Below are 25,064 nucleotides of genomic sequence, written 5' to 3' on the forward strand. Positions count from 1 at the left end.
AGTTGTCTGTACAACTTTGCTACTTCAGTGTTGATTCACTGTGGTTTCGTTCCAGGCTCACGTTGATCCGTAGCGCTCCCGCTAGGCTGTTTTGGCAGAGCGTCTTGCCTTGCCTATTTCTAAAGGGCCGCGGCGCCCCGCTGAAACAGCCTGCGGATTATGCCCCCTCCCACGAGCCGCAGTGTCCCGTGGGTGAGGAAAATGGTGGTGCAGCGGTCACCACTGGCAAAAGATGCCAGGCGCAGTCGCGCAAAACATCCATTCACAGTGACCGCAGTGCTTGGGGGCTGTCCAGCATGTTCATAAGTGTCGAGCACGCCCCCAAGAGTGACTAAAAGGAGACGCGTCATAAGGACACACCCCCTTTTCCTTGGCCGCACCTTTGGCACGCTCTGAAGTGCCCTTTCACTATGTCCTTGCTGAGTTCATTCGCAGTATCCTCCAGTGTGTCTTCAGAGTTACTCATGTCCTAAGCCTGAGCGTGCTACATCTCCTCTCGAGTTTACTTATTAGTTTGTTCTCTCTCTTGTGCTTGTGACTACTACACATACTACCCTGTTCCAGAGACCAGCGCTTTGGTTTAAAGCTCTATCTGTGTCTGGTTCCCTAGTGCACTTACTAACCCGCGTCTGGGTCCTCAGTTCATCTATTACTGATATCTGCGTCTGGGTCCTCAGTGCATCTATTACTGATATCTGCGTCTGGGTCCTCAGTGCATCTATTACTGATATCTGCTCCTGGATCCCAGTACATCTATTACTGATGTCTGGATTTGGATTCCCAGTGCATCTATTACTGATATCTGCATTTGGATTCCCAGTGCCTCTATTACTGATATCTGCGTCTGGATCCCCAGTACATCTATTACTGACATCTGCATTTGGATTCCCAGTGCATATATTACTGATATCTGCATTTGGATTCCCAGTACATCTATACCGATATCTGCATTTGGATTCCCAGTGTATCTATTACGGATATCTGCGTCTGGATCCCCAGTGCATCTATTACTGATATCGGCATTTGGATTCCCAGTGCATCTATTACAGATATCTGCGTCTGGATCCCCAGTGCATCTATTACTGATATCGGCATTTGTATTCCCAGTACATCTATTACGGATATCTGCGTCTGGATCCCCAGTGCATCTGTTACAGATATCTGCGTCTGGATCCCCAATGCCTCTATACTGATATCTGATCCTGGATCCCAGTACACTAGTTCTTATTCTGTGACTGTGACACTCCCTAAGTACTAGAGCTACTATTCTTTCTTAGGTATCTCCCCTGTGTCTTCCTGTGTTTTTGTTTCGTTCCCACTAGTACCGGATACCTGACCAAAGGGCCGCAACCTGCTTGCTGGGTGCAGCTAAGCCCAAATCCCACTTGGAGGAGTCAATGGTGAACACCTCCTGGTAAGGTAGATTCCGCACCTTTGGTCAGGTCTACACATACATGTTCCCCGTCTCCTGCTATCCCCTCTCCCCAGGGCCCAGGCTCCAAGCTCTCCGGCTGAGGATCCAGAGAACATAAGCGTGATAAAACTCATGAGTATATAATGCTTTGTGGTAAAATAAAAACTGTTAAACATAAAACTCATAACCCCACTCACTGAGGCCCTGCATCTTACATTCCTATGCTGCAAGTTCAACATAAAGCCTGGATATCACTCATGTCTTAATTTATGTAAATTACCTCTGAATACTTCAGAATCCACTAAGTATTTCAAGGTCTTCGGGTCAAAGTATATAAGTAACTAGCATTTATTATAGTGGATGTTAAGATTATATCTCCCTGGAATAGCATTCATTAAGATAAAAGGGAAATGCAAGATGAATAAAAGGAGGTGATTAAAAGAAGATTCTTGTACAAGTAAATGTGTGTAAATATTTATGAACAGTTATAGCAAACAATAATGCAATTAGACATGATTTAGACACAAAACATCTTGCCCAAACAGATTAGGCCATATTTGCCATCAAAGAAACAAATAAAGAACTTAAATTTACAGCATATGTAAAATCGGATGTCTTAATACAAATACTGTATTTCTGGCTGCCGCACAGACAGTGCAGTAAATATAATCCTCTTATCACTCTTAGCTTGATTTAATAAATTGTCCATTTGCACTAAGTCTCCCTATTCATTTCCTGACAAGGGGCTTAAAAGCATTACAACATCTGTTTAAAACATCAGCATATATCTTCGCACGGCATTGTTGGACCGCTAATAAAATATATCCACAAATCTTAAAACAATCTATTCCATGGACAATTCAGCAAAGTAACAATGTTAATGACTTGCATATATTTGTATGATGCTGCATTGTGAAGCAAACAAGCCTATTAATCACTGCTAACAGCTCCAGTAAAAGCATCAATATTGTAGATAGACAGATTTTTTTATTTTTTTTTGACGGTACTTGTGAGTACCAGATCATTTTTTGCCTGATACAGGAGGTTCTTCTACCATCATTGCTGGCGTATTTTAGCTATTCTGCTCAGACTCCTCCTCCAGCTATGTTATAGACCAGGGAGACACTTACCTGGTAACAAGACTGTCAACAAGTTTGAGGTGCGTATAGGTGAGTACCACTTCCAATAAAAAAAATTTCATAGCAGCGGTACACTGGGGAAGATGTATTATCCTGCCATATTGGGGTTTAGTGGTATCCGCAGGGGCGCCAGGGGGGGGGGAGCGGGTACAGATTACCCGGGCTTCTTGAGGGGTCCGGCGCCGCCCCCCCCCCCTTACAGCAGCCCAGCAGTCTCCTATGCCTGTGCGGGGGAGCAATCACACTGATCGTGCCCCCCCTGGCTTTGCGCCAGGCTGAGGGGGCTCAGAGCGCCCCCCCCTCCCCAGCGCGCTGCAAATCTTTTTTTTTTCTGTCAGCAAGGGGGCGTGACCACGCCTCCTGCAATTAGGCCATGCCCCCTATTACCGGGGCCCACCACAGCTCTTGGCGGGCCTGGGTATCCGCACACGTTATGTTCGCTGATACCGCTTCTCCCTAATATATTCATGTGGGGACAGGTGGTAAATGAAGGGGAGCTATGCACCCATGTCATTATTGGCGCTGCTACCTGCAAGATAGCATGCCGATATGATAGGCACTGACCGTTCCGACAGCTACAGCTATTGATTTTGACAGCTGCACCTGTCATTGCTCTAACAGCAGAGCAGGAACAGCACTGTCTCTGGCTGCAGCGGCTGCTGGGCTGCACGTGAGATCTCGTGATGCTTGCAAGATCTCGTGAATGCCCAGTGGAGCCGGCCGGGAGGTGAGATACAGCGCATCATCACTAAGCTGATGCACTATGGACTCTGGCAGGGATCGCCAGAGTGGGGAGTTTTCCAGTGACGTGTGGTGAGGTCAATACCTGGGGAGGCACACATGGAGATGTCTGAGTGCTGGGAGCCTGTCTCACTTCCTACTCACTGTAACTCTCCCCTCTCTACACTAAGCTTCAGTGTCCATTAATTCTCCTACCTGCATCACAGTGTCTTCTCTTGCTTCTGCTGACTGAGCTCCAATTTCGAAGTACTGCAGTACACTTCCTGGTCACACGACACATCCAAGGTGTCCATCAGTGCTTAAGGCACGCCCTCTCCGATACCCAGAGGAATGCCTCTATTACCTCTCTTTCTGTGCAGCTTACTGCACGTGTTGTGGCTCCGCCCCCAGCTCTGCAAGCAGTGCCTGACTATATAGAAGCGAGACTGAGCTGTTGCTGGCTCATCTGACATCTCCCTGCAGCCCCAGGGAGCTCCGCAAAGCTGGTGAGTGTTAACTATATAAATGATTACAATAAACAAATAAGATGTTTATAAAGTATAAATATCTTCTTTGTATTATTCTAATAATTTTTATACCAAACTCAGGAGTATGACAGGGGAGGCTCTGCACGTCCCAGGAGTTTTCACTCCTCCACTCCAAACAGGCAAGCTGTTCTTACATCTCATCAGTACTGCTTCCTTCTTTGCCTCAGTAAAGAGGTGAAGCAGGAAGAGTTATAGTAGCATGATTTGTGCCGCTAAAATACAAATACCCCCCTTATTCCTAAAAAACAAGAACTATAAATCAGCTGCGTATCTGCAGTAACAGATTAGGAGGCACCACTGACATCCTTACCATGCTTCCCTTTTAAATTTAACATAGATCTGCTTTTAGTTTTTATAAAAAACAGCACCAGTTGCTAACTGACCTTCAGTCAGGGTGGCAGAGGACCTGCTCTAGGGGTGTTTGACCAGTGCGGTCGAACAGGGGCACCACCCATAGAGTGCGCACTCCTCCCCAACATCCCGATTTCAGTGGGACATTGCTGTCCCGCTATTCCACCCGAGGTGGCCCACGGGTGGTGAAATTGGGAGGTTGGGGACCCCCACCGCCGCAGCTGTGCGGTGGTGCAGGACCCGGGAGTCTGAATGGATGCTGCGCGCATGCGCGCGGCATCCATCAGTGACAGGGGAGAAGGGTGGTGGAAGCCCAGCTAGTGAGGCTCCCCCCAGCCTGACGTTATTTGGTGGCGTGCCATGCGGTCACGCCTCCAAATAACGTCACATAGGGGAATGGCCTATGGTAAATAGGCCACGCCGCCATTTTGGTGCGCACGATGTGAGGGCGCACTTTGAAGATCTGGCACAGGGTGCTCCCAACATTGTGACACATGTGCCGATGAAAAACATTGCTCCACTGCGTCCAACTTCACCGCTGCATCCGATTCAAAATCATGCCCTATGCGTGGCCCTATGCGTGGCATACAGTCAGTGGGATGCTGTGCTGTATAATTGGGCAAAGGAATACTGGACAAATGTGACTAGAGTATTTCATGGTAAGAAGACAGATCTCCTAACTATGTTAATTGCAGAATGAAGATGCGCTGGGCTGACCCCCTGATTAGGGATAGTTGGGAAGCATGTATGCAAGCATGGTGGGTCTCCCAAAAAGGTGGTACGTTATAACAAGGGACATAACATAATATTTCGGGACATCATTTGTGTTGTTACTCTTTATTTACCATGTAGCCATGCGAGACAATCTCTTATAAAGTACATATGTTGCCTAATTCCTAACTTTGATATAGACACTAACATTTGTCTATATCATTTAAGAGATATAAAACGGTTACAGTAACAACACCATCCTCTTAATTGAAGTCACAAACTGCAATATGGAATGGCACATTTCACAATTTTGACTGTCAGAAAAAAAACTCTGTCGCTGCCAGAGTCTTACACAGTTTCATCTTAGCCGAAACCTTCCAACAGTTCAAGTGCTATTAATGGGTATCTCTAATTGGTGCAGGGTGTGAGGTGCACATAGCCCCTGGATTCATGGGGACCTACACCACACACACCCATACTTTTAATACTTATCTAGCGCTGTTTAAATCGGCTGGAAAATGGGCACCGAGCATGCATTTTGCGCATGCACAGTAGGGAAATCGTCAGGAAAATTGCTGTTGCGCCATTTTCCCAGTGAGCTGCACATGCGCAGTAGACTATAGATACAGACTAGTGCCCAGAGTCTACTGTGCTCAGTGCGCTGCCGGCCATCGGAAAGAAAGGAGGAGGCCCTAGACGAAGACTGCACACGAGCCCCCTCCTCTCTTAATACGCCCCTGACTATGGAGACAGATGCCAAAGGGCAACGTAACTGAATCAGAAATCCAAGCAGGGCAGACCCTTATTCAGGGACCTATTGAGAGGAGGGGGCCTGTGTGCATTCCCCGTCCAGGGACCCGTCCTCTATCCGAGGCGGTCAGCAGCACACTAGACTCTGGGCACTAGTCTGTGCTCAGAGTCTACTGTGCATGTGTAGCCGCGCCATTTTCCAGGTGATTTCACCAATGCGCATGCGCAAACACGCTGGGAAAATGGCAACGGCAGACATTTTCCAGGTGTTTTGTGCAGCGCTACTACAGCCAACGCGGGACTTCAGAGCGGTAATTATACATTTTTTTCAAAAAATATGGGTGCAGGGTGTGCGGTGTGGGGCCCCCCGGACCCAGGGGCCCATGTGCACTGGACACCCTGCACCCATTCTAGATATGCCCCTGTGCTAATTTCAGTTATATCTGCCCATATAACCAAATAAAACTTTACAACCAGAGTCTTATTCAACATGATCCTGGGCAATCACTGTACAAGAAACACCAAAATCCCAGGTCATTTTACAGACTCACCAAACATAAGTTCCTTGCTTCCTTCTGATTGCGATCATAAAATAACCTTGATCCCAGAACATCTGAAATTCTGTGTGGACCAGCATAAAACGCATTAAAAGATAATAAAACATTGAAGTCGTAAATCACCGTCATCTTTACATTTTCCTTACACACTTACAATGTGACACTTTGTTTAATCATATTGCTGATACAAACTCTATTCTGACTTTGATGAATCAAAGCTGGTTAAATTGTTGTTTTCCAATAGAGATTAGAGAAATGGACAAGGAATGTAATGAATGTATGTTTTGTATATGGAAAAAAAAAAGCACAAATGTAATTGTGTAAGTAAAGACTTTGTTTGAAATATTTTGAAAACATCAATCCACGGGGAGAAAAGAGTTATCGATTAGCTGCTAGAGCGGCTAGGAAATTCTTCATCCCTCTGTGATGCATTACATATGATTATTGAAAGCAGTGTTTAGTGTACAATACAGGATCTAACCAGACAGATTGCCTCATTAGAGATAATGCACTGCCTGCATCTCTATTCCATAAAGACACTGGCAGTGATTAAAAGATATCCACCATCATACAATGAAACAAACCTGAATATACAATAGCTTCAGAACACTTCAATCCAAAACCAAAAGGAGAATTTTAATAGAAAGTATTTTTAATAGAGTGGCAGATGGTAAAATTGTGCAGCATTTGCCTAGTTCTTTTTTAATAGTTTCTCTGTGCCAATGTGTCAAAGAACTTTAGGTACAAGTATTAATGTAACTCGTAATGGAAAAAAATTATCAACCCAAAAACAAAATGAATAGAAGATTAAAGCCAATACTATGAGAAACAGCAGGTGTGCAGTTATTGGCAAGAGCACACGTGGCAACGATACACCATGCACACTTTTCCCTGATGTAAAGCTGGAAGTACGTATGTCTGCAGAGCTGAACTTGGAAATGGAACAAACCTTACGCAAGTCACAGAGAGTCATGCATATTTCAGTCGCTTCTTGACTTTTGATTCAAGGGGAGTAACTGGGCTGTAATGGGACATTCTCCCCTCAGTCAAAGTTCAGAGAGGGCATGTGGGCAAAGTTCTGAGGGGGCAAGTTTGATGGAATGTGGGCTTTAAGAGCATGGACAGGCCCGGGAGGGGGCATGGCCAAATCAGGGAGGTGTGGTCACACCCTCTCCCCTAAAAATTGTAAATACAATAGCGCTCGCTAAAAAGGGGGCACCTGGGGGCGTGGCCAGGACAGGCATGGTGTAGGAGGTTAACTCCATAGCTCTCCGGCCCTTATATCCGTAGTCTAACATCCTGAGACTCCCACTCATGAGTCGACAGTGGTATCTGCTGGGTTACTTACCCCTCCATGTCCTGAAGCTATTCTGGAGTCCCTGATGCTGACTGCTGCTGAGTACTGGGAGCTGTTTGTTCTCCTCTGTCACAACTCTGGTGACGGCTGCCATCTTGGATTTCGATCCTGGCTAATCCTGGCTCCACCACAGACTCTACAGTGTCTCCTGGTTCCAATCCTGCTTATATAAGGTGGTGGGAGTCACTGCTGTGGCCTGCTGCAATTCTGCTTGCTTGCTATTAGACACTGGATCATATAGAATCAATGACATTGATTAGTTCTGTCTGGTGCTTATATCTGCAAGCGCCTATTATTCCTGTCCTAAGAATCTCCGTATTACAGAGATCTAATTGCCCGGACTGCTACTGAAAATAGGGAGAATCACCCAGGATCTGCACTGTCTAATCTAGGGGTGTGCACCGGCCACTTTTCGTGTTTTGTGTTTTGGTTTTGGATCTGGATCTTTCTTCGTGTTTTGGATCTGGATTGGTTTTGCCAAAACCACCCTTCCGTGTTTTGGGTTCTGGGTTTTGTGTTTTGGATCTGTATTTTTTTTTAAAAAAGCATAAAAACAGCTTAAATCACAGAATTTGTGGGTTTTTCTGCTCCTATGCAATTGTTAACCTCAATAACCTTCATTTCCAGTCTATTCTGAACACCTCACACCATTGTTTTTATGGCCAAAAAGATTGCACCGAGGTAGATGGATGACTATGCTAAGCGACACGAGTGGGCGGCACAAACACGTGGCCCATCTAGGAGTGACACTGCAGTGGCAGACAGGATGGCAGTTTGAAAAACTAGGCCCCAAACAGTACATAATGCAAAGAAAAAAAAGAGGTGCAAAATGGAATTGTCCTTGGGCCCTCCCACCCACCCTTATGTTGTATAAATAGGACATGCACACTTTAACAAACCAATCATTTCAGCGCCAGGGTCTGCCACATAACTGTGGCTGAAATGATTGGTTCGTTTGGGCCCCCACAAAACAAGCTGGCAATTAATGTGTCCCTGCACAAACTGGCTCTACGGAGGCAAGATGTCGTCCTCATCCTCCTCATCCACCGATTCCTTGGATAAAACAGGAAAAAGGGATTTAGGTGTCCCTTTTTCGGTCTTACGGTCTGAGCCAAAGTTTCTGAACTTGACAGTAACTTTTTATGAACGCGCTGCAGGTGCCGTATAAGGGAGGATGTTCCTAGGTGGTTAACATCCCTACCCCTACTTATTTCACCTTTACATATGGTACATATGGCAAGACAGTTGTTGTCCGGATTTGGATAGAAATATTGCCAGACCAAAGAGGTGGAATGTTTGGTCTTCTGCCCAGGCATGACCGTGATGGGCTTTTTCATCCCATGGACAACAACTGTCTCCCCCGGAGCCTGATTTAAACAAACCACATCACCATCAGAATCCTCCTCGCCAACTTCCTCCTCAGTGCCAGCTACACCAGTATCTTCATCCTGTTGTACTTCAACAGTGACATCTTCAATTTGCATATCAGCAAGTGGACTGTGGGTGCTCCTTTCAGCACTTGCAGGAAGCGTGCAAATGGTGGAAAGAGCCACCTCTTCCCGTCCAGTGCTGGGAAGGTCAGGCATCGCAACCGCCACCACACTTGGACTCTCGTTGGGGATTTGTGATATCTTCTTAGAACGCACAGTTCTTCGCTGTGCTTTTGCCAGCTTAACTCGTTTGATTTTTTTAGTGGGAGGAGGGCTTCCATTGTCATGTGAAGCTGAACCACTAGTCATGAACATAGGGAAAGAGCTTAGCCGTTCCTTGCCACTCCGTGTCGTAAATGGCATATTGGCAAGTTTACGTTTCTCTTCAGATTATTTAAATGTTTTTTTCAAGGTCATTTTCCTGAACTTTGCCATTTGGGATTGTATGTGCCCTCTACTATGACATTGGGCATCGGCCTTGGCAGACGACGTTGATGGCATGTTCAGCACTAGGAGGAAGTGGTTCTTGATCTTTCTCTATTTTATTTTTATCGGAGAAAGTTTGGTCCTCCATTTATGTTATATCGATTTGATATATACGTGCGGCTAAGGCACACACAAACACAGAAAATATTTTTTAATTTTTGCTGGAGAGTAGTGCACTTTGTGGGTTACACCACCCTTTAAGAAATGACCCAGCCGGCTCTTTACTTATGGGACACAGGCGCACGCTTGGCGCTGCTCCTTTGTTGATGCACGTGTGGCTACTGTGCACACAATTCACAAACATAGACAAAAATCTTTTATTTGGTTTGGAGTGTACTTTGGGGGTTACAGCACCCTTTAACGGTCAAGCCAGCCGGCCCTTTACTTATGACATAGGCGCACGCTTGGCACTACTTTGTTGATGCACGTGCGGCTACTGCGCACACAATTCACAAACACAGAAAATATTTTTTGATTTGGTTTGGAGTGTACTTTGGGGGTTACAGCACCCTTTAACGGTCAAGCCAGCCGGCCCTTTACTTATGACACAGGCGCACGCTTGGCACTACTTTGTTGATGCGCGTGCGGCTACTGCGCACACAATTCACAGACACAGAAAATATTTTGGGACACTGCACAGGACTTTGGAGTGGACACAGCCCCTATGGAGAACTGACTGCACAACACAGTCCAGCCAGCCCCTATGGACTTTGAAGTAGTGGACACAGCCCTTATTAACAACAGCAGCACAGCACAACACAGCCAGCCCCTATGGACTTTGAAGTAGTGGACAACAGCAGCACAGCGCAGCACAGCACAACACTACTCTGCACTACACTACACTACACTACACAGCCCAGCCAGCCCTAACTCCCACCCTCCCTCTTCACTGTCCACAGCCGAGTGAGAAAATGGCGCCGACGTGGGTACCTTATATAGGATCCAAAACCCGCGAGACCCGGAAGGCGGGATGATGACGTTTTGCCTCGATTTCAGATCCGAGTCAGGCGGGAAAAGTCGAGCCTGACTCGGATCGGCCTCGGATCGGGGGGGTTCGGATTTCAGAAATCCGAACCCGCTCACCCCTAGTCTAATCTGGTCGTCCTTTAGATTTCTGGTTCTGTACAAGGGAAGTTATATGTGTGTCTGAAGATCCTTCTGCCTGCTCTGTCTGCTTTCCTGAGGTGGATGCATTTATGATATTCATGCTGATATAACTTTCCAGTGATTTCTAACTTTCTCTGCCTTGCTGATATTAGCTGCTGGGCTGAGTGGTATTTTTGTGTAGTGGGACATATAAAGCTCCCAGTGATATTTCTATATATACTGCACTGCATATCCTGCATATCCTGTACTACCATCTGTATATTATGGATCATCTCCTCAAACCTATTACTGATTCTGGAGCAAGGCTGGCGGCTCAAGTGATGAGATTGCAAGAAGATTTATCTTTATATTATAGTTTGTCCCAAGATGTGGCTCGGTGTCCTGAAATGGAGACTCATGTTCTCATTTTGGAAGGAGATGATACACCTGTTACTGATCGACCGATCTCCTTTAAGTCTCAAAAAGTGGCATCAAGGCCGTAGCTAGGGTAGTGTGGCCGGTGCCATCGCACAGGGCACCACAGGTCAGGGGGCGCTGTTTGGGCCTGTCAAATTTCTGTTCAATGTCATTCTTGCTTGTAGCTTCCTCTTATTTCATCCCCAGCATCTCCTGACCTCTCCTATCTCTTCCCTGGCCCTTCCCCATGAATCCATGGCCCTTTCTTGGGTGCATTATGTCCCTTTGAAAAATGAGTGGGGCGCCAAAGCTCTTTCTGGCACAGGGCACCAAAAAGTCTAGTTACGGCTCTGAGTGGCATATTGGATACCCTCTGCTGCACTTGATGGCTGCTCCGATGATGTTTCGTCTCCTCCTTCATTTTCCAATTCTGTAAATCTAAATACACCTGTTCAAATCTGATTTTTGGACTTATCTTCTTCACTCCCTGTGCATATATTCAAGTTTGAGGAATCCACAGTTGTTGGGTTCTCTGAATCTATACCAGTTCTTGCTAAAATCTGTTCTCCTTTCCTATCTACTTTGATGAAGATTGGGGACTTGTTATCAGAGACTTTTCTATTCTATATTTATTCACAAGAGATTGAGACCTGGTCTGATTAATACTTTAGAATCTACAGTATTGTTTTGTTTCACTATTGAAACTTTAAATGTCTGTTTCTCTGCTTGTAGGGAGAGGAGGGGGGAGAGGAAAGGAAATATTTTTCTATTAATGTATAATCAAAGTGGTTGAATTTATATGCCTATATCTGTACATCCTGACTTTTTGCTACTGTATATTCTCTGTGGGGTTTATGTTTTAATATTTTCTGTGTGGGAGTAACCATATATTGTCTAGGCCGGAGAGCTAGGGCATGCCTATGGTCATTAGTTTTTTGCCTTGCTTTAAAATGTGTCCTTAATATTTTATTTTTATTTTTGTTGCTCACTTTTCACCCTTAGTATTTATGTAAATTTACCATCCGATATTCAAGATTATGGGGGTTGGGTTTTGTAAGTAGATTAGCATAGTTTAGTGGGGGGGTATTAGGGGATCCAAGTAGAACTAGTTTTGGCTAGGCTATACATGGTGGGGGGTTATTTTCAGGTTTGCTTTGCGTGTATTTGTTTTGTTTCAATATTTTGGCTGTTATTTTGTTTGTGTGGGGGGGAGGGGGGTATTTAGTGGTAGGAACTGTTGCTAGGGGGTAAGGGTACTATGGGATCCAGGTATACCTGAGTTGGGGTTAGGTTATACAGGGAGGGGGGTTATGAGGGAAGGTTTGCTTTGGATTTAATTGTTTAGTTTAGTTTTAGGTATTACTATTTGGACAGATGTGTATATTTTATTGTAATAATCTCTTTGCTATTCTGGTATGTGATTGTCATACCTGAGCTGCCTAGGGTGAGATATATGTATCATTTAAGGGTGTATTGTATTTCTTTTATCTCCGTATTCATGTGCTCAAATGGCGCCTTTGAGTTCTTTCTGCTATGAAAACTTACATCAGGAAGTACTTAATATATCCTGTTATATATATCTATATACCATATTGTAATCTCTTGTATTATACTATGTTTATGCTGAACATTTGATGTTTGGTTTTCATATCTGTCCTATATTCGATGAGTATTTTCTTGTACTCTATTTTATTTACTTTTCCTTAATTGTTTAAGTATGTCTAAAAATATCAATAAAAACTACTGAATTAAAAAAAACAAAGGGGGGCGCCCAGTGGCCCACAGCCAGTGGCAGATCCAGAGGCAAGGGGGAGCATCAGTAGGATTCCCCCTCCCCACCGTAACACTATTCACCTGCCCACTAGCTCTGGCTAACAGTGCAACAGCAGCGGACATATCGGGCAGTGGAGAGAGAAAGAGACTGCTGCTGCTGCTCCTCCCTGGACCCTCCACAGTCCAGCACAGCAGGAGTCTCCTATCTCCTACTGCCCAATGTGCAACTGATCCGGGTCCCTTCAACAGGCGTGAGTAATTAATAGCCTCTCTCCCCCCGATACAGAGTTGTATGGAGGTGTACATATGCATGTTTCCAGGTGTCTAAATTACACATTAGCCAGACTGGCCATCTTGCACTTCTGGTCAATGTCACCAGGGAAGTGGGTGAATGCGGAAAGGTGCGCCAATCTTCCAAGGTCGAGAGTATGCAAGAATCCATTACCATCTACCTTTCACCCCTATATCTACTCAACTTTTTTTCCACAGTACATGGCTTATATCCTGCCCATGGTGCTTAACCCTGCCCCAGTGCATCTTTCAGGTGCTGCATGATTGTCCATCGATGGTTTAAGCCATCAATTGTTTCCTGTCAACAGCATAATGTCATTGCTGTAAAACACAGATGGAACCATGGTTGGAGACTATCGATAGACACTTCTATGGCCATCCCTGATGCACACAGACTCAGCCTCGGTAGTCACATGACATTGTGGATACTTTGCAAAATTATAAATCAGTAATATCAGTCAGTAGACAAAACCTTGGAAACTAGTAATAACAAAGCCTCTGACAGCTTGCTGGAGTGATTTATTTAAGAAAAACACCTCATTTTTTTCTTGGGATAGCTGTTTTCAGTTCAGTAATAAGTATCAACTTAAGTAATCATTTCAGTCTTTGTAAAATAGGTCACAATCTGACCCTGAAGATTTGGTTTTAATCTGTCCCTGCTACAATGCACATGTAGTAAAATGTTTTCCCATCAATTTTGGGCTGGCTGACAAAAACATCATGCATTGTCACATATGGTATATATTTGCAGAACACACTTTACACATTAATTGAAAATATAACAGCTCAAACCCGATGGTTTGCTTACAAGTCCGATGGTGGGAGGACTGCGCATGTGCAGAACAGGTCTTGCAAGATCGCTCGCAGTGCCCACTAAGCTGCAGCATGATTGACACGCTGCGGCCATTTGGGGATGGGGCGGGGACCCTGACCGTTTTACAAAACTGGGGTATGTTGCTTTGTAGAGATGTTGAGACCAGGGTCTGCGTCTTCCAACGCAGGTTTTCTGGTCCCAGTTGAGCAGTTCCGGTGTTCATTCTGAGTAAGCTGAGGACATGATGGTGCATCTTCAGACGCAGCACTCAGATCTGCGATACTGGCAGGAGGCGTCTTTTTCCCTCAGACACCTCCTGCTGCATTAGCATATGTAAGCATCACTACTGGGTCCAATGATGCAGCAGAGATGCTCACAGCGTCCATCTCTGATTCAGGCCCAGAGTATTCAGGTTTTATTTGGTAGTATACTTTATATCTTGGTATATATTATGTGCAATACTGTACATGTATGTATGTACATATGTATGTATTTACATATATATGTATGTATGCACATATGTATGTATGTACGTATGTACTGTATGTATGCACATATGTATGTGTGGTGACAACAAACAAAAGTAGGAGAGATACAAATTTTTTTTAGACTCTACTGTTACTTTGAAATTACAAACTGCAGTAGGGACAAAGTGAAAATCTACATTTTTATTTTGAATGTTTTTAGGCATGATACACTGTGGTCTGATATCCTATTGTAACCATTTCTCAGGTACCTGGGTGTCACAAAGTTTGAAAAACATGGAATAACTAATGAAAATTGCACTGGCAGCAATGATGCATGTAATTTGTCTCTATGTGAAATAATGACCACACATGCAACTTGTCTATTCCCGATGACTTGCAGATGGGGGTGTAAGCTTGACTGCTGAACTGACCCCCATCTGTGGGAAGATCTCATGCTCTCCCTGTGCCTGCATGGACCTCTCTCAGATACCCACAGCCTCCCCAAAAAATTTGGTAGGCTAATTAGCTTGTGACCAATAATACCCTTGTGCAGTAGTTCCCAAACTCAGTCCTCAAGGCACACTAGCAGTCCAGGTTTTAAGGATATCCATGTTTTTGCAATTAAGCAATAACAATCATTTTACAAAATCTATATCAATCAAATGGTAAACCCCAATATCTTGTTGCTAATATTGTAAAATGGGTCACTGTATGCATAGACATCAGGGTCTGGTCCTTTTGTTATGTTTTCTATTGCACATATATTTTGCTATCTCCATTTTCAGCCAATTAACTCTGACACAAGCATAGGAATCAACATCTGTAACAATTCTATGTACCACAATCTCATAAGAGAGCCGTTATTGTATAATTCTCTCCAACACTTTTTGTGCTGAACATAAAAATGGGCAGAAACTCACCGTTGTGGACAGTTTTCCTCCGTTCTTTTCAACGTGTATCACAGCATCTTGGATGAGCGAGAAAAGATTGAGTAGAACACGTTCTAGGTCATAAATACCATGCATTTCTTTTGCAAGTCTCTCAATGGATGCAATGTACTCATTCCAGTAAGGGTCAATTTCCACCACACTAGATAGACAACCTCGCATAACAGTTCCACAATATCCGGCACAAGGGCGTGCTAACAAATGACCTTGACAGTGGGAACAGTACCACATTTTCAGTAGTGCCCTACCACAGTCTTTGTTGAACTTTAAATAGTCTGTAGTATTAATCACTTCAATGCCCAGATTCAGAGCCTGCAGGAAAACCCGGGAAGCTTGTAACGATTTTGATACTTGTGTCATAATTGTTTTAGGGTATTGCCCAAAAGCACTGACGTCCCGTCTGGCTAGTCGAAGACACTCCACATTTTCAACAGACTCCTTGAATCCAGGGTGTAAGTAATTTCCATACACTACCGGGAACAAGCCATCAAAAAACTCATTGACCATATCATTCACATTAATGTCTGATCCTAAGACATACAGTGAAATGTCTGTGAATAATTCACCGACAAGCTTAAAGGTCTTCGATGAGATGTTTTGGTAATGAGTTTTAAACATTGTGTTTGTGTAATTTCTCGCATGCCGTATCACCATTTCAAAAGCTTCTGCAGAGAAAAGAAAATGAGAAGGGTAAAAAGTTTTTTTTTGGTCTATTTTCATATATTAGTTCATTGTTACATACTTTCTATTTAAGTATTACAATTCACAAGATAAGGATAAGGCTTTGTACTGTATTTCCACTCATTTCTGTACAAATCTATCGAAGTAAATCTACGTCTTATACTAACAATGTTCCTTTTGTGGCTAGAAAGCATTTTCCCTATGAGTACAGGCAATAAGAAAAGCTTTCAATAAGAACAATTGTTGTGTCCTATGGATGCAGAATTCTGAAGAGGAAAATCTACATTGCTACCTTCCAAGTGAGGATAGTTCAATATACATCACTTAGAATTTTTATGCCGAAGAGGATATGTCGGTAAAGTTAGGAAATCAGCCCACGTATTTCAAAGTTTCCTATTGTAGAACTGTATACTGATGACTAGGACCATTGTTTGATAATGTAGACAGTTTAGTCCGAGTTTTATCTAGAACATCAATAGGCATATTATTGGTCTATGACAAACCTATACCAGTTACCTTGGCAATGGTATACAAGTAATTTATAGGGCATAGTTTCTGACTGTTTACCAAGGCCCTCTGGGAGACGCGGGGGGCGTGGTGTCAAATCAGCGTGGTCCACACAAAGCCACGATTCGCTCTGGGGAAGTGGGTGGATGAGGAGACTGGTCTATACTCGGGAGTCTAGGAGAACTCCCTGAAATTAAGGAATTGTACTGCTTTTGCTTTACCATGGTGTTTCTCAGGGCCGGCTCTAGGGGTGTTCAACCAGTGCGGTCGCACAGGGGCACCACCCGTAGAGGGCGCACCCCTCCCCAGCATCCCGATTTCAGCTGGACAGTAATGTCCCGCTGTTCCACCCGTGGGCCGAAGTGGCCCATGGGTGGTCATATAGGGAGGTTGGGGACCCCCACCGCCGCAGCTGTGCGGCTTTGCCGGACCCCCGGAGTGTGAATGGATGCCGCGCGCACACACGCGGCATCCATTCACTGACGGGAGAGGGCTGGGGGAAGCCCAGCCAGTGACTGAGTGCTGGGCTTTACCTCTAGCCTGATCTTATTTGGAGGCGTGCCATGCGGGCAAATAATGTCAAATTTCATCATGCGCGGCACATTATTAAGGGCCGGCACAGGGTGCGCCAACCCCTGGAGCCGGCCCTGGTGTTTCTAGACAATAAAGCTATTTGATGATACTGCTTTATATAAATAGAACTTGCTCATGTTAATGAGGAACTACACTCATACCATATTACAATAAACATGTTGGCATTCTGGGAATGCGGAGACCTATTCTTAAAATTATATAGAGTATATACAGTCAGGTCCATAAATATTGGGACATTGACAGAATTTTCAGATTTTGGCCTCTGTTCACCACCACAATGGTTTTGAAATGAAACAAACAAGATGTGCTTTAACTGCAGACTTTCAGATTTAATTTGAGGGTAATTACATCCAAATCGGGTGAACGGTGTAGGAATTACAACAGTTTCAATATGTGCCTCCAACTTTTTAAGGGGCCAAAAGTAATGGGACTATCAACTCAAAAGCTATTTCATGGACAGGTGTGGGCTATTCCCTCATTATTTCATTATCAATTACGCAGGTAAAAGGTCTGGAGTTGATTCTAGGTGTGACATTTGCATTTGGAATCAGTTGCTGTTGACTCTCAATATGAGATCCAAAGAGCTGTCACTATCAGTGAAGCAAGCCATCATTAGGCTGAAAAATCAAAACAAACTCATTAGAGAGATAGCAAAAACATTAGGTGTGGCCAAATCAACTGTTTGGAACATTCTTAAAAAGAAAGAACGCACCGGAGAGCTCAGCAACACCAAAAGACCCGGAAGACCACGGAAAACAACTGTGGTAGATGACAAAATTATTATTTCCCTGGTGAAGAAAAACCCCTTCACAACAGTTGGCCAAATCAAGAACACTCTCCAGGAGGTAGATGTATATGTGTCAAAGTCAACAATCAAGAGAAGACTTCACAAGAGTGAATATAGAGGGTTCACCACAAGATGCAAACCATTGGTGAGCCACAAAAGCAGGAAGACCAGATTACAGTTTGCCAAACAACATCTAAAAAAGCCATTACAGTTCAGGAACAACATCCTATTGACAGATGAGACAAAGATCAACTTGTACCAGAGTGATGGGAAGAGAAGAGAAGGAAAGGAACTGCTCATGATCCAAAACATACCACCTCATCAGTGAAGCATGGTGGTGGTAGTGTCATGGCGTGGGCATGTATGGCTGCCAATGGAACTGGTTCCCTTGTATTTATTGATGATGTGACTGCTGACAAAAGCAGAAGAATGAATTCTGAGGTGTTTCGGGCAATATTATATGCTCATATTCAGTCAAATGCTTCAGAACTCATTGGACATCGCTTCACAGTGCAGATGGACAATGACCCGAAGCATACTGCAAAAGCAACCAAAGAGTTTTTTAAGGCTAAAAAGTGGAATGTTATGCAATGGCCAAGTCAATCCCCTGACCTGAATCCGATTGAGCGTGCATTTCACTTGATGAAGACAATACTGAAGGAAAATGCCCCAAGAACAAGCAGGAACTGAAGACATTTGCAGTAGAGGCCTGGCAGAGCATCACCAGGGATGAAACCCAGCATCTGGTGATGTCTATGCGTTCCAGACTTCAGGCTGTAATTGCCTGCAAAGGATTTGCAACAAAGTATTAAAAAGTGAAAGTTAGATTTAGGATTGTTTAGTTTGTCCCATTACTTTTGGACCCTTAAAAAGTGGGAGGCACATATAGAAACCATTGTAATTCCTACACCGTTCACCTGATTTGGATGTAATTACCCTCAAATTAAATCTGAAAGTCTGCAGTTAAATCAGATTTTGTTTGTTTCATTTCAAAGCCATTGCGGTGGTGAATAGAGGACAATATATGAAAATTCTGTCAATGTCCCAATATTTATGGACCTGACTGTATAGAATTTTTTTGAATGTCTAAAAATTAAAAATAAGCTGAAGCTGGATACATACCTAAGAAATATATCTGCAGATGATGGTTGATCACACACACTGAACAACCATCACCTGCCCGCAGGTCCCGCTGGCCAGGGGTCATGCTGCAACCCTCTCCCCCACCCTCTGCAGCAAGTGTATGGGCAGTCTTTCAGCTGACCGCCCGTACACACAGCACGATGGACAGATATATCTACCATTGGCTGTGCAGCACAACCGATGCGATATGTCTGTGAAGGACGTCATTCACAGACATGGTACACACTGGCCGAGGCACACACGATATAATGGCCGATCAATTGATCGGCCAATATATCTTCCAGTGTGTACCCAGCATTACTGTATACTATGTGTTGTAGGCCACATAAATGTGTCTCAGGCCTAGTATGTAGCTTACACATTTGATATCACTATACAGAAAATAAATGGATAATTTCACTTGGGTACCACAAATTGGCATATTTATTATCGGGAATTAGACCCAATAACTATAGTCTCATTATCACCGCTTATCGCGGCAGTAAGACATTAAGTAACTAATGTATTAATATTCACATCCAAGGATAGGGACTGCGATAGGAGCTCATCCCTACAATGTTTTGGACATAAAGTGACCGATAATCCGGGACAGAGCTGCACTACTGTGAATTGGCAGTTCTACGCAGCCATCTCCAGGAAAGTTTTGCAAACTGTACGATACTACAAGGTATACAAGGGATAGTGCAATCTGAAGATGTGTTAACTACCTAGGCCAAGATCTACTTGGCACATTTGCCATTTTACCAGACCCTAGAAAACAGGGGGATCGTCACAGATATTTCTGACATCTGCTATGGCCCTCATACATACACTGCAATGTTTGCAAGTAACCCTTGAAAATGTATTTTTTAGGAAAATCCCGCAAATATTTTTTGATAAATATGTCCCCAAATGTCGGATCAAAGCAAAAAAAGTGAGCAACTTTGGACATGCTCTTCCCAAATGTAAACCTCTCTACATCTTTTAGTCAGACAGCACTTGTCGATAAATTGTTTGTTCGATTGATAAACGTTATACCGCGAGTGCATCGGTGGGTGTGTACATCCAATATATCGGCATCGACTGTGCTGCAGGGCCAACCTGATATGTCTGTGAATGACGACGTTCACAGACATATCAGGTTGGCCCTGCAGCACTGTCGATGCAGATAAATCATTACGTGTGGCTGAGTGTACAGGCAACCCACCGGTTGCCCGTACACTGGCTGCAGGGACAGCCGACACTGACATCACAACTGAGTGGACAAATGTAAATGCCTGCCCAGTTGTCAGCACAGACATATCAAGCGGCTTAATGGTAAGTGTGTACAGCTTACAAATCGGCTCCACGGATCTGCCGATCAATCCGTCGTTAAAGTGTGTACCCAGCATTACTGTACATCTGCTCCAACTGCAGTTGGATTATGGGTGGGACAGATGGGCTGTCGTCCAGGGGCCCCCACACAGCAGCAAACATTGCCCCGGACCGGGCCACTCTGGACCTTCCCTGGCCGGCTCCAGCCACAACACTGATGGACTTGTCTTGTTCTTGCCTGAGAGAGATGGAGAATAAAGCTCCGTCTCTGCCTCTACGGGAGCCAGGCAGTGTGTGTGCGCTTGCGCACTCTCTCTCCCTCTCTCTTTCCCTCCCTCCTTCCCTTTCTCTTTCTCCCACTCCATCTCTCCTTCTCTCTCTCCTCCCTCCTTCTCCCTACCTCGCTCTTTCCCTCTCATCCTATCTCACCCACCACTCTAAAGATGGGTACACACCGATGCAACGGACGACCCCATGGCCGACACATCAGGCAGTCCCTATACACAAGTGATCCGTGCCATTATTGTATAAACTAGTAATTGACAAGATGAGAACTGGAAAAACAAATGAATGTTCTGGATTTATCTTAATGTGCAATCTGCAAAATGCTTACACTACAATACATCTCTTACTATGCATCAGATCTTTGTGTATGCATAGCATTCCTTTTGTTATTTAGATTTGCTGGTTGATTTTATTTTTGGTGCACATTTTTTTTTTCTACATTTGTATCTCTTATATCAACATCTGTGCCCACAGCCCAGGGGAGGCATGTGGATCATAAACTTGCCTAAATGCTTTTCTGAGTTTGTTTGTGTGCTTTAGAAGAGAACGGAAATCAAGGCTCAAATATGTCACTAAAATATAATTCATATTGTAGAAATAACATTAAATGTTTCAGGTTCCCAAAAAGTACTATCTATTATAGATTGCTGGAACCAAGACCACCCATTACCAAATGTCTAGTTTCGCCTATAAAGGAGAGATGTGTAATTGAGGCACTTATTGTGTCGCTAAAGATCTTCCTTCACCTGTTACTTAGGCGAAGCAGGAAGCAATAACGCCGAGATGTATTAACAGCTCAGCCACCAAAGTGGGGGAGAGAAAACTCCCCTCTCCAGCTATCCCTGCAAGTCCTGTAATGCATCCAGGGGCAGAACTATGGGAGACAATGGAGGCGCCTGCCGCCGGGCTCCAGCTCTGAAGGGGCACCTCTTCCATTGTCCATAACATATTCACCGCACATAGGGCTGTAACTACAGTATGTACCTGGAGTGAACAGTCACGGCAGCACAATACATGGCACCCCCTCCCGGCACATGAGAAGCCACCATACACTATTGGAGAGCTCCATGTCAGACCATCAGCTGTCACCTTACACTATAGCCTGTCTGCATGCAAATTGCTATATTACAGTGTCAGCAGCTGTGACGGGGGGGCACCAAATTATAACTTGCCTCCAGGCGTCTGGGATGAACTTACGCCACTGAATGCATCAGCTTAGTTTTGATGCACTGGGTCTTGTCTACTGGACGGTCCCAAAGCACATGCATGAGATCTCACCAAAAAACCCAGCAAGATCTCATTTGACAAGAACAGCGCAGTCGTGGGGATATTTGCCTCTGTTCCTTGACGGGCACCGGTGCTCCCTACACATATCTGCAGGTAATCCAACAGATATGTGAAAAAACCAATAAGCCACAGAAGAAGTGTGCTTATCAGGTTGTAGTAATAACTGAATGATTTCCGTCGCTATACAACCATATGGTTATGGCAAAACCATTACATTTGCAGATACCGTAGAGAAAACTCACTATTACAGGTTGAGTTTCCCATATCCAAATATTCCGAAATATGGAATATTTTTAGCATGACTGAGAAAGTGAAACCTTTGGTTCTTGATGGTTTAATGTACATGAACTTTGGGGGTCATTCAGACCCACTCGCGAGCGGCAGTACGCTCGCAAGTGGGTCGATGTTCCCCACTGCGCATGCGCACGACGGAGGGCGCTCTGTCGTGCGCATGCGCGAGACCCGACGAGCGAAGGACTTTCCTTCGCTCGGAGTGTCTCATCAAAGGGGGCGTGCTGTAGATGGTGACTGACAGCACGCCCCCTTTGGTGGGCGTGCCGGGGGCGTGCCTGCCAGACGGAGGCGTTCCCAAGGGAACGCCTACCGTCTGAAGCCGGCCCCACTGACATCACTAGTGATGTCAGTGGGAGTGATTTTGGCTCTGATAGAGCCAAAATCACTCCTGGCCTTGCGGTTGAAAAACCCAACCGCAGGCTTTTACTCGCAGTTCCGATGGTCGCGATGGTCAAGACCATCGCGACCATCATTTTGCACGCTCGTATATGCTGTGGGTGGTGACCCACAGCTATACGAGCGTCCAGGAGGACGCTCCATATTAATGGAGGTGGGCCCTGATTCAGAGCGAGCGCTCTGGTCAGAGCGTCCGGCTCTGAATCAGGGCCTTTGTTTAAAGCACAAAATTATTAAAAATATAGTATAAAATAATATTCAGGCTGTGTGTATAAGGTGTAGATGAAACATAAATGAATTTCATTTATGTACACAACTTTTTTTGAGGCACAATATTATTAAAAATATTGTATAAAATGACCTGCAGGCTGTCTGTATAAGGTGTATATAAAACATAACAGCATTCTGTGTTTAGACTTGGGTCCCTTTCCCAAGATAGTTCATTATAGTATGCACATATTCCAAAATACGGAATATTCCGTTATCCAAAATACCCCTGGTCCCAAGCATTTTGGATATGGGAGACTCAACCTGTATTAACGGCTTTAATACACATGAATGTTTGATATAGGTGGCAAATTGCGCTGAGCCTAGCGTATTTGTCACTATATATATATATATATATATATATATATATATACACTGATACATCTACCCCAGGGTCTGGAATTATTTAATTTGGTGGTCCACACGTAACAGAAGCCCAGAATAGGGCTATGGTGGAACGAAAACACAATGGAAATGTTTCACCACTCGTTGCAGGTGCAGGCAGCGGTGCAAGTATGGATGTATGAGGCGGTACGGTGTACCACTAAGAAATTTGTAGCTGGTATACTGCACCCCCTACCACCTTACCCCAGGCAGAACACAGTTTGTTCCAATTTCATGTGTGAGAGGAGGCAGTGTCGGGAAAGCGCAGCGGCAGCCGCCGGTGGGTGGCCCAAAATAAGTTTTTCTCTGTCCACAGACAGATGTAGTGGCGTGATGTCATGATGTTGCGCCGCTGTACACTGAAGAGAGGAGACAAACCACCCTGGGCAAAGACAGAACATCAAGCAGCAGCAGGAGGAAATAAGTGTGGGGAGCGGTGGGCAGGGATGGGGGGCTGGAAAGGAAGACACGGACTGGCTGGGGAGACAGAGAGAATGATGGTGGGAGACACAGGGAATGGCTCATTGACACAAAGGGGGAGGCTGACAGACACAGGGTGAGGCTGACAGACAGAAAGGGGGAGGCTGACAGACACAGGGAATGGCTAACAGACACAAAGGGGGAGGCTGACAGACACAGGGTAAGGTGGAGGCTGACAGACACAAAGGGGGAGGCTGACAGACAGAAAGGGGGAGGCTGACAGACACAGGGTGAGGTGGAGGCTGACAGACACAAACGGGGAGGCTGACAGACAGAAAGGGGGAGGCTGACAGACACAGGGTGAGGGGGAGGCTGAGGGACACAGAGGGAAAGGCTGTAAGATTCAGGGAGTGGGGGAGGCTCAGGGATACAAAGGGGGAGGCTGAGGGACAGAGGGGAGGGGGTTGAGACTGAGAAGCACGGGGCAGGAGGATTGAAAAACAGGAGGCTGGAGTGACGTGGACCATGTGATCTCCTGCATGAATAGTAAATACCGACTGAAGACATTGTATGCCCAGGGAGGTTAAATTTCTTCGGAGATTCCCTATTGCAGAGAAACCACCATATGATATCCTCCACGACGTGTTCGTCAACGGCGACTCCCTCACATTATCTTATAGCGTGCATTTGGAATGGAAAGGAGAGGAATGCTCCCACAGTGACGCAAAATGGGTGACGTGTTATGCTGGCACGCCCCCATTTTAAGTGGCCACACTCCTTGTGATGCATGGCCATGTCCATTTTTTTTCACATATAGAATCACTAAGACTTTTTTCTTGTACTTACACCACTTGGTGCAGGAACTGTATTCTCTTGTGTACCTGCAAACTCCTTCAGTAGCACACTGAGAATAGATTTTTCTGTGCTATGTAAATACCATACAAGCTACATGGCAATATAATCACCACACAGTAGCTAATACCCAGGGCCCTAACTAGGGTAGTGCAGGGCACCGCAGTGCAGGGGGCGCTGTTTGGGCCTGTCAATTTTCCTGTTTATTATCATTCTTACATGTAGCTTCCTCTTCTTTTATCCTCAGCATCTCCTGGCTGCCCCAGGAGTATCCCTATCTCTTCCCTGGCCCTTCCCCATGAAGCCATGGCCCTCTTTCAGGTGCACTAACTTATGTCCCTATTTAAAAAATGGAGGGGGGTGCCCCAATGCTCTCTCTGGCACAGGGGACCAAAAAGTCTAGTTACGGCTCTGCTAATACCCCTTAGCTTTAGGGACCTTTTGCTGTTATTGTGACATGACCTTGTCTTGTCACTACTCCCGTCATATGGTACGGTACAAAGATTGAATAGAATGGCATGGCATGGGGAACAAGCATGTGACAAGGGGGCATGTGACTTGTGAAGAAGTGGAGCACAAGCAGTTGAAGGCTGGATGTTTGGTTGATGCAGGTTTG

The 25,064-nt window shown here is 44.9% G+C and overlaps 1 protein-coding gene across 1 annotated transcript in view; it reads right to left on the reverse strand.

The window, feature by feature from the left end:
• Window positions 1-25,064, reverse strand: part of GPC3 (glypican 3) — a 625,714-nt gene that overhangs the window by 359,986 nt on the left and 240,664 nt on the right. Inside the window, exon 3 of the mRNA XM_088465838.1 lies at window positions 15,232-15,923. Coding sequence (XP_088321964.1) covers window positions 15,232-15,923 — 692 coding nt within the window. The remainder of the gene's footprint in view (window positions 1-15,231; window positions 15,924-25,064) is intronic.

This window comes from Taudactylus pleione, unplaced genomic scaffold, assembly GCF_031769625.1.
Source record: "Taudactylus pleione unplaced genomic scaffold, aTauple2 ptg000064l, whole genome shotgun sequence".
NCBI lineage: Eukaryota > Metazoa > Chordata > Amphibia > Anura > Myobatrachidae > Taudactylus > Taudactylus pleione.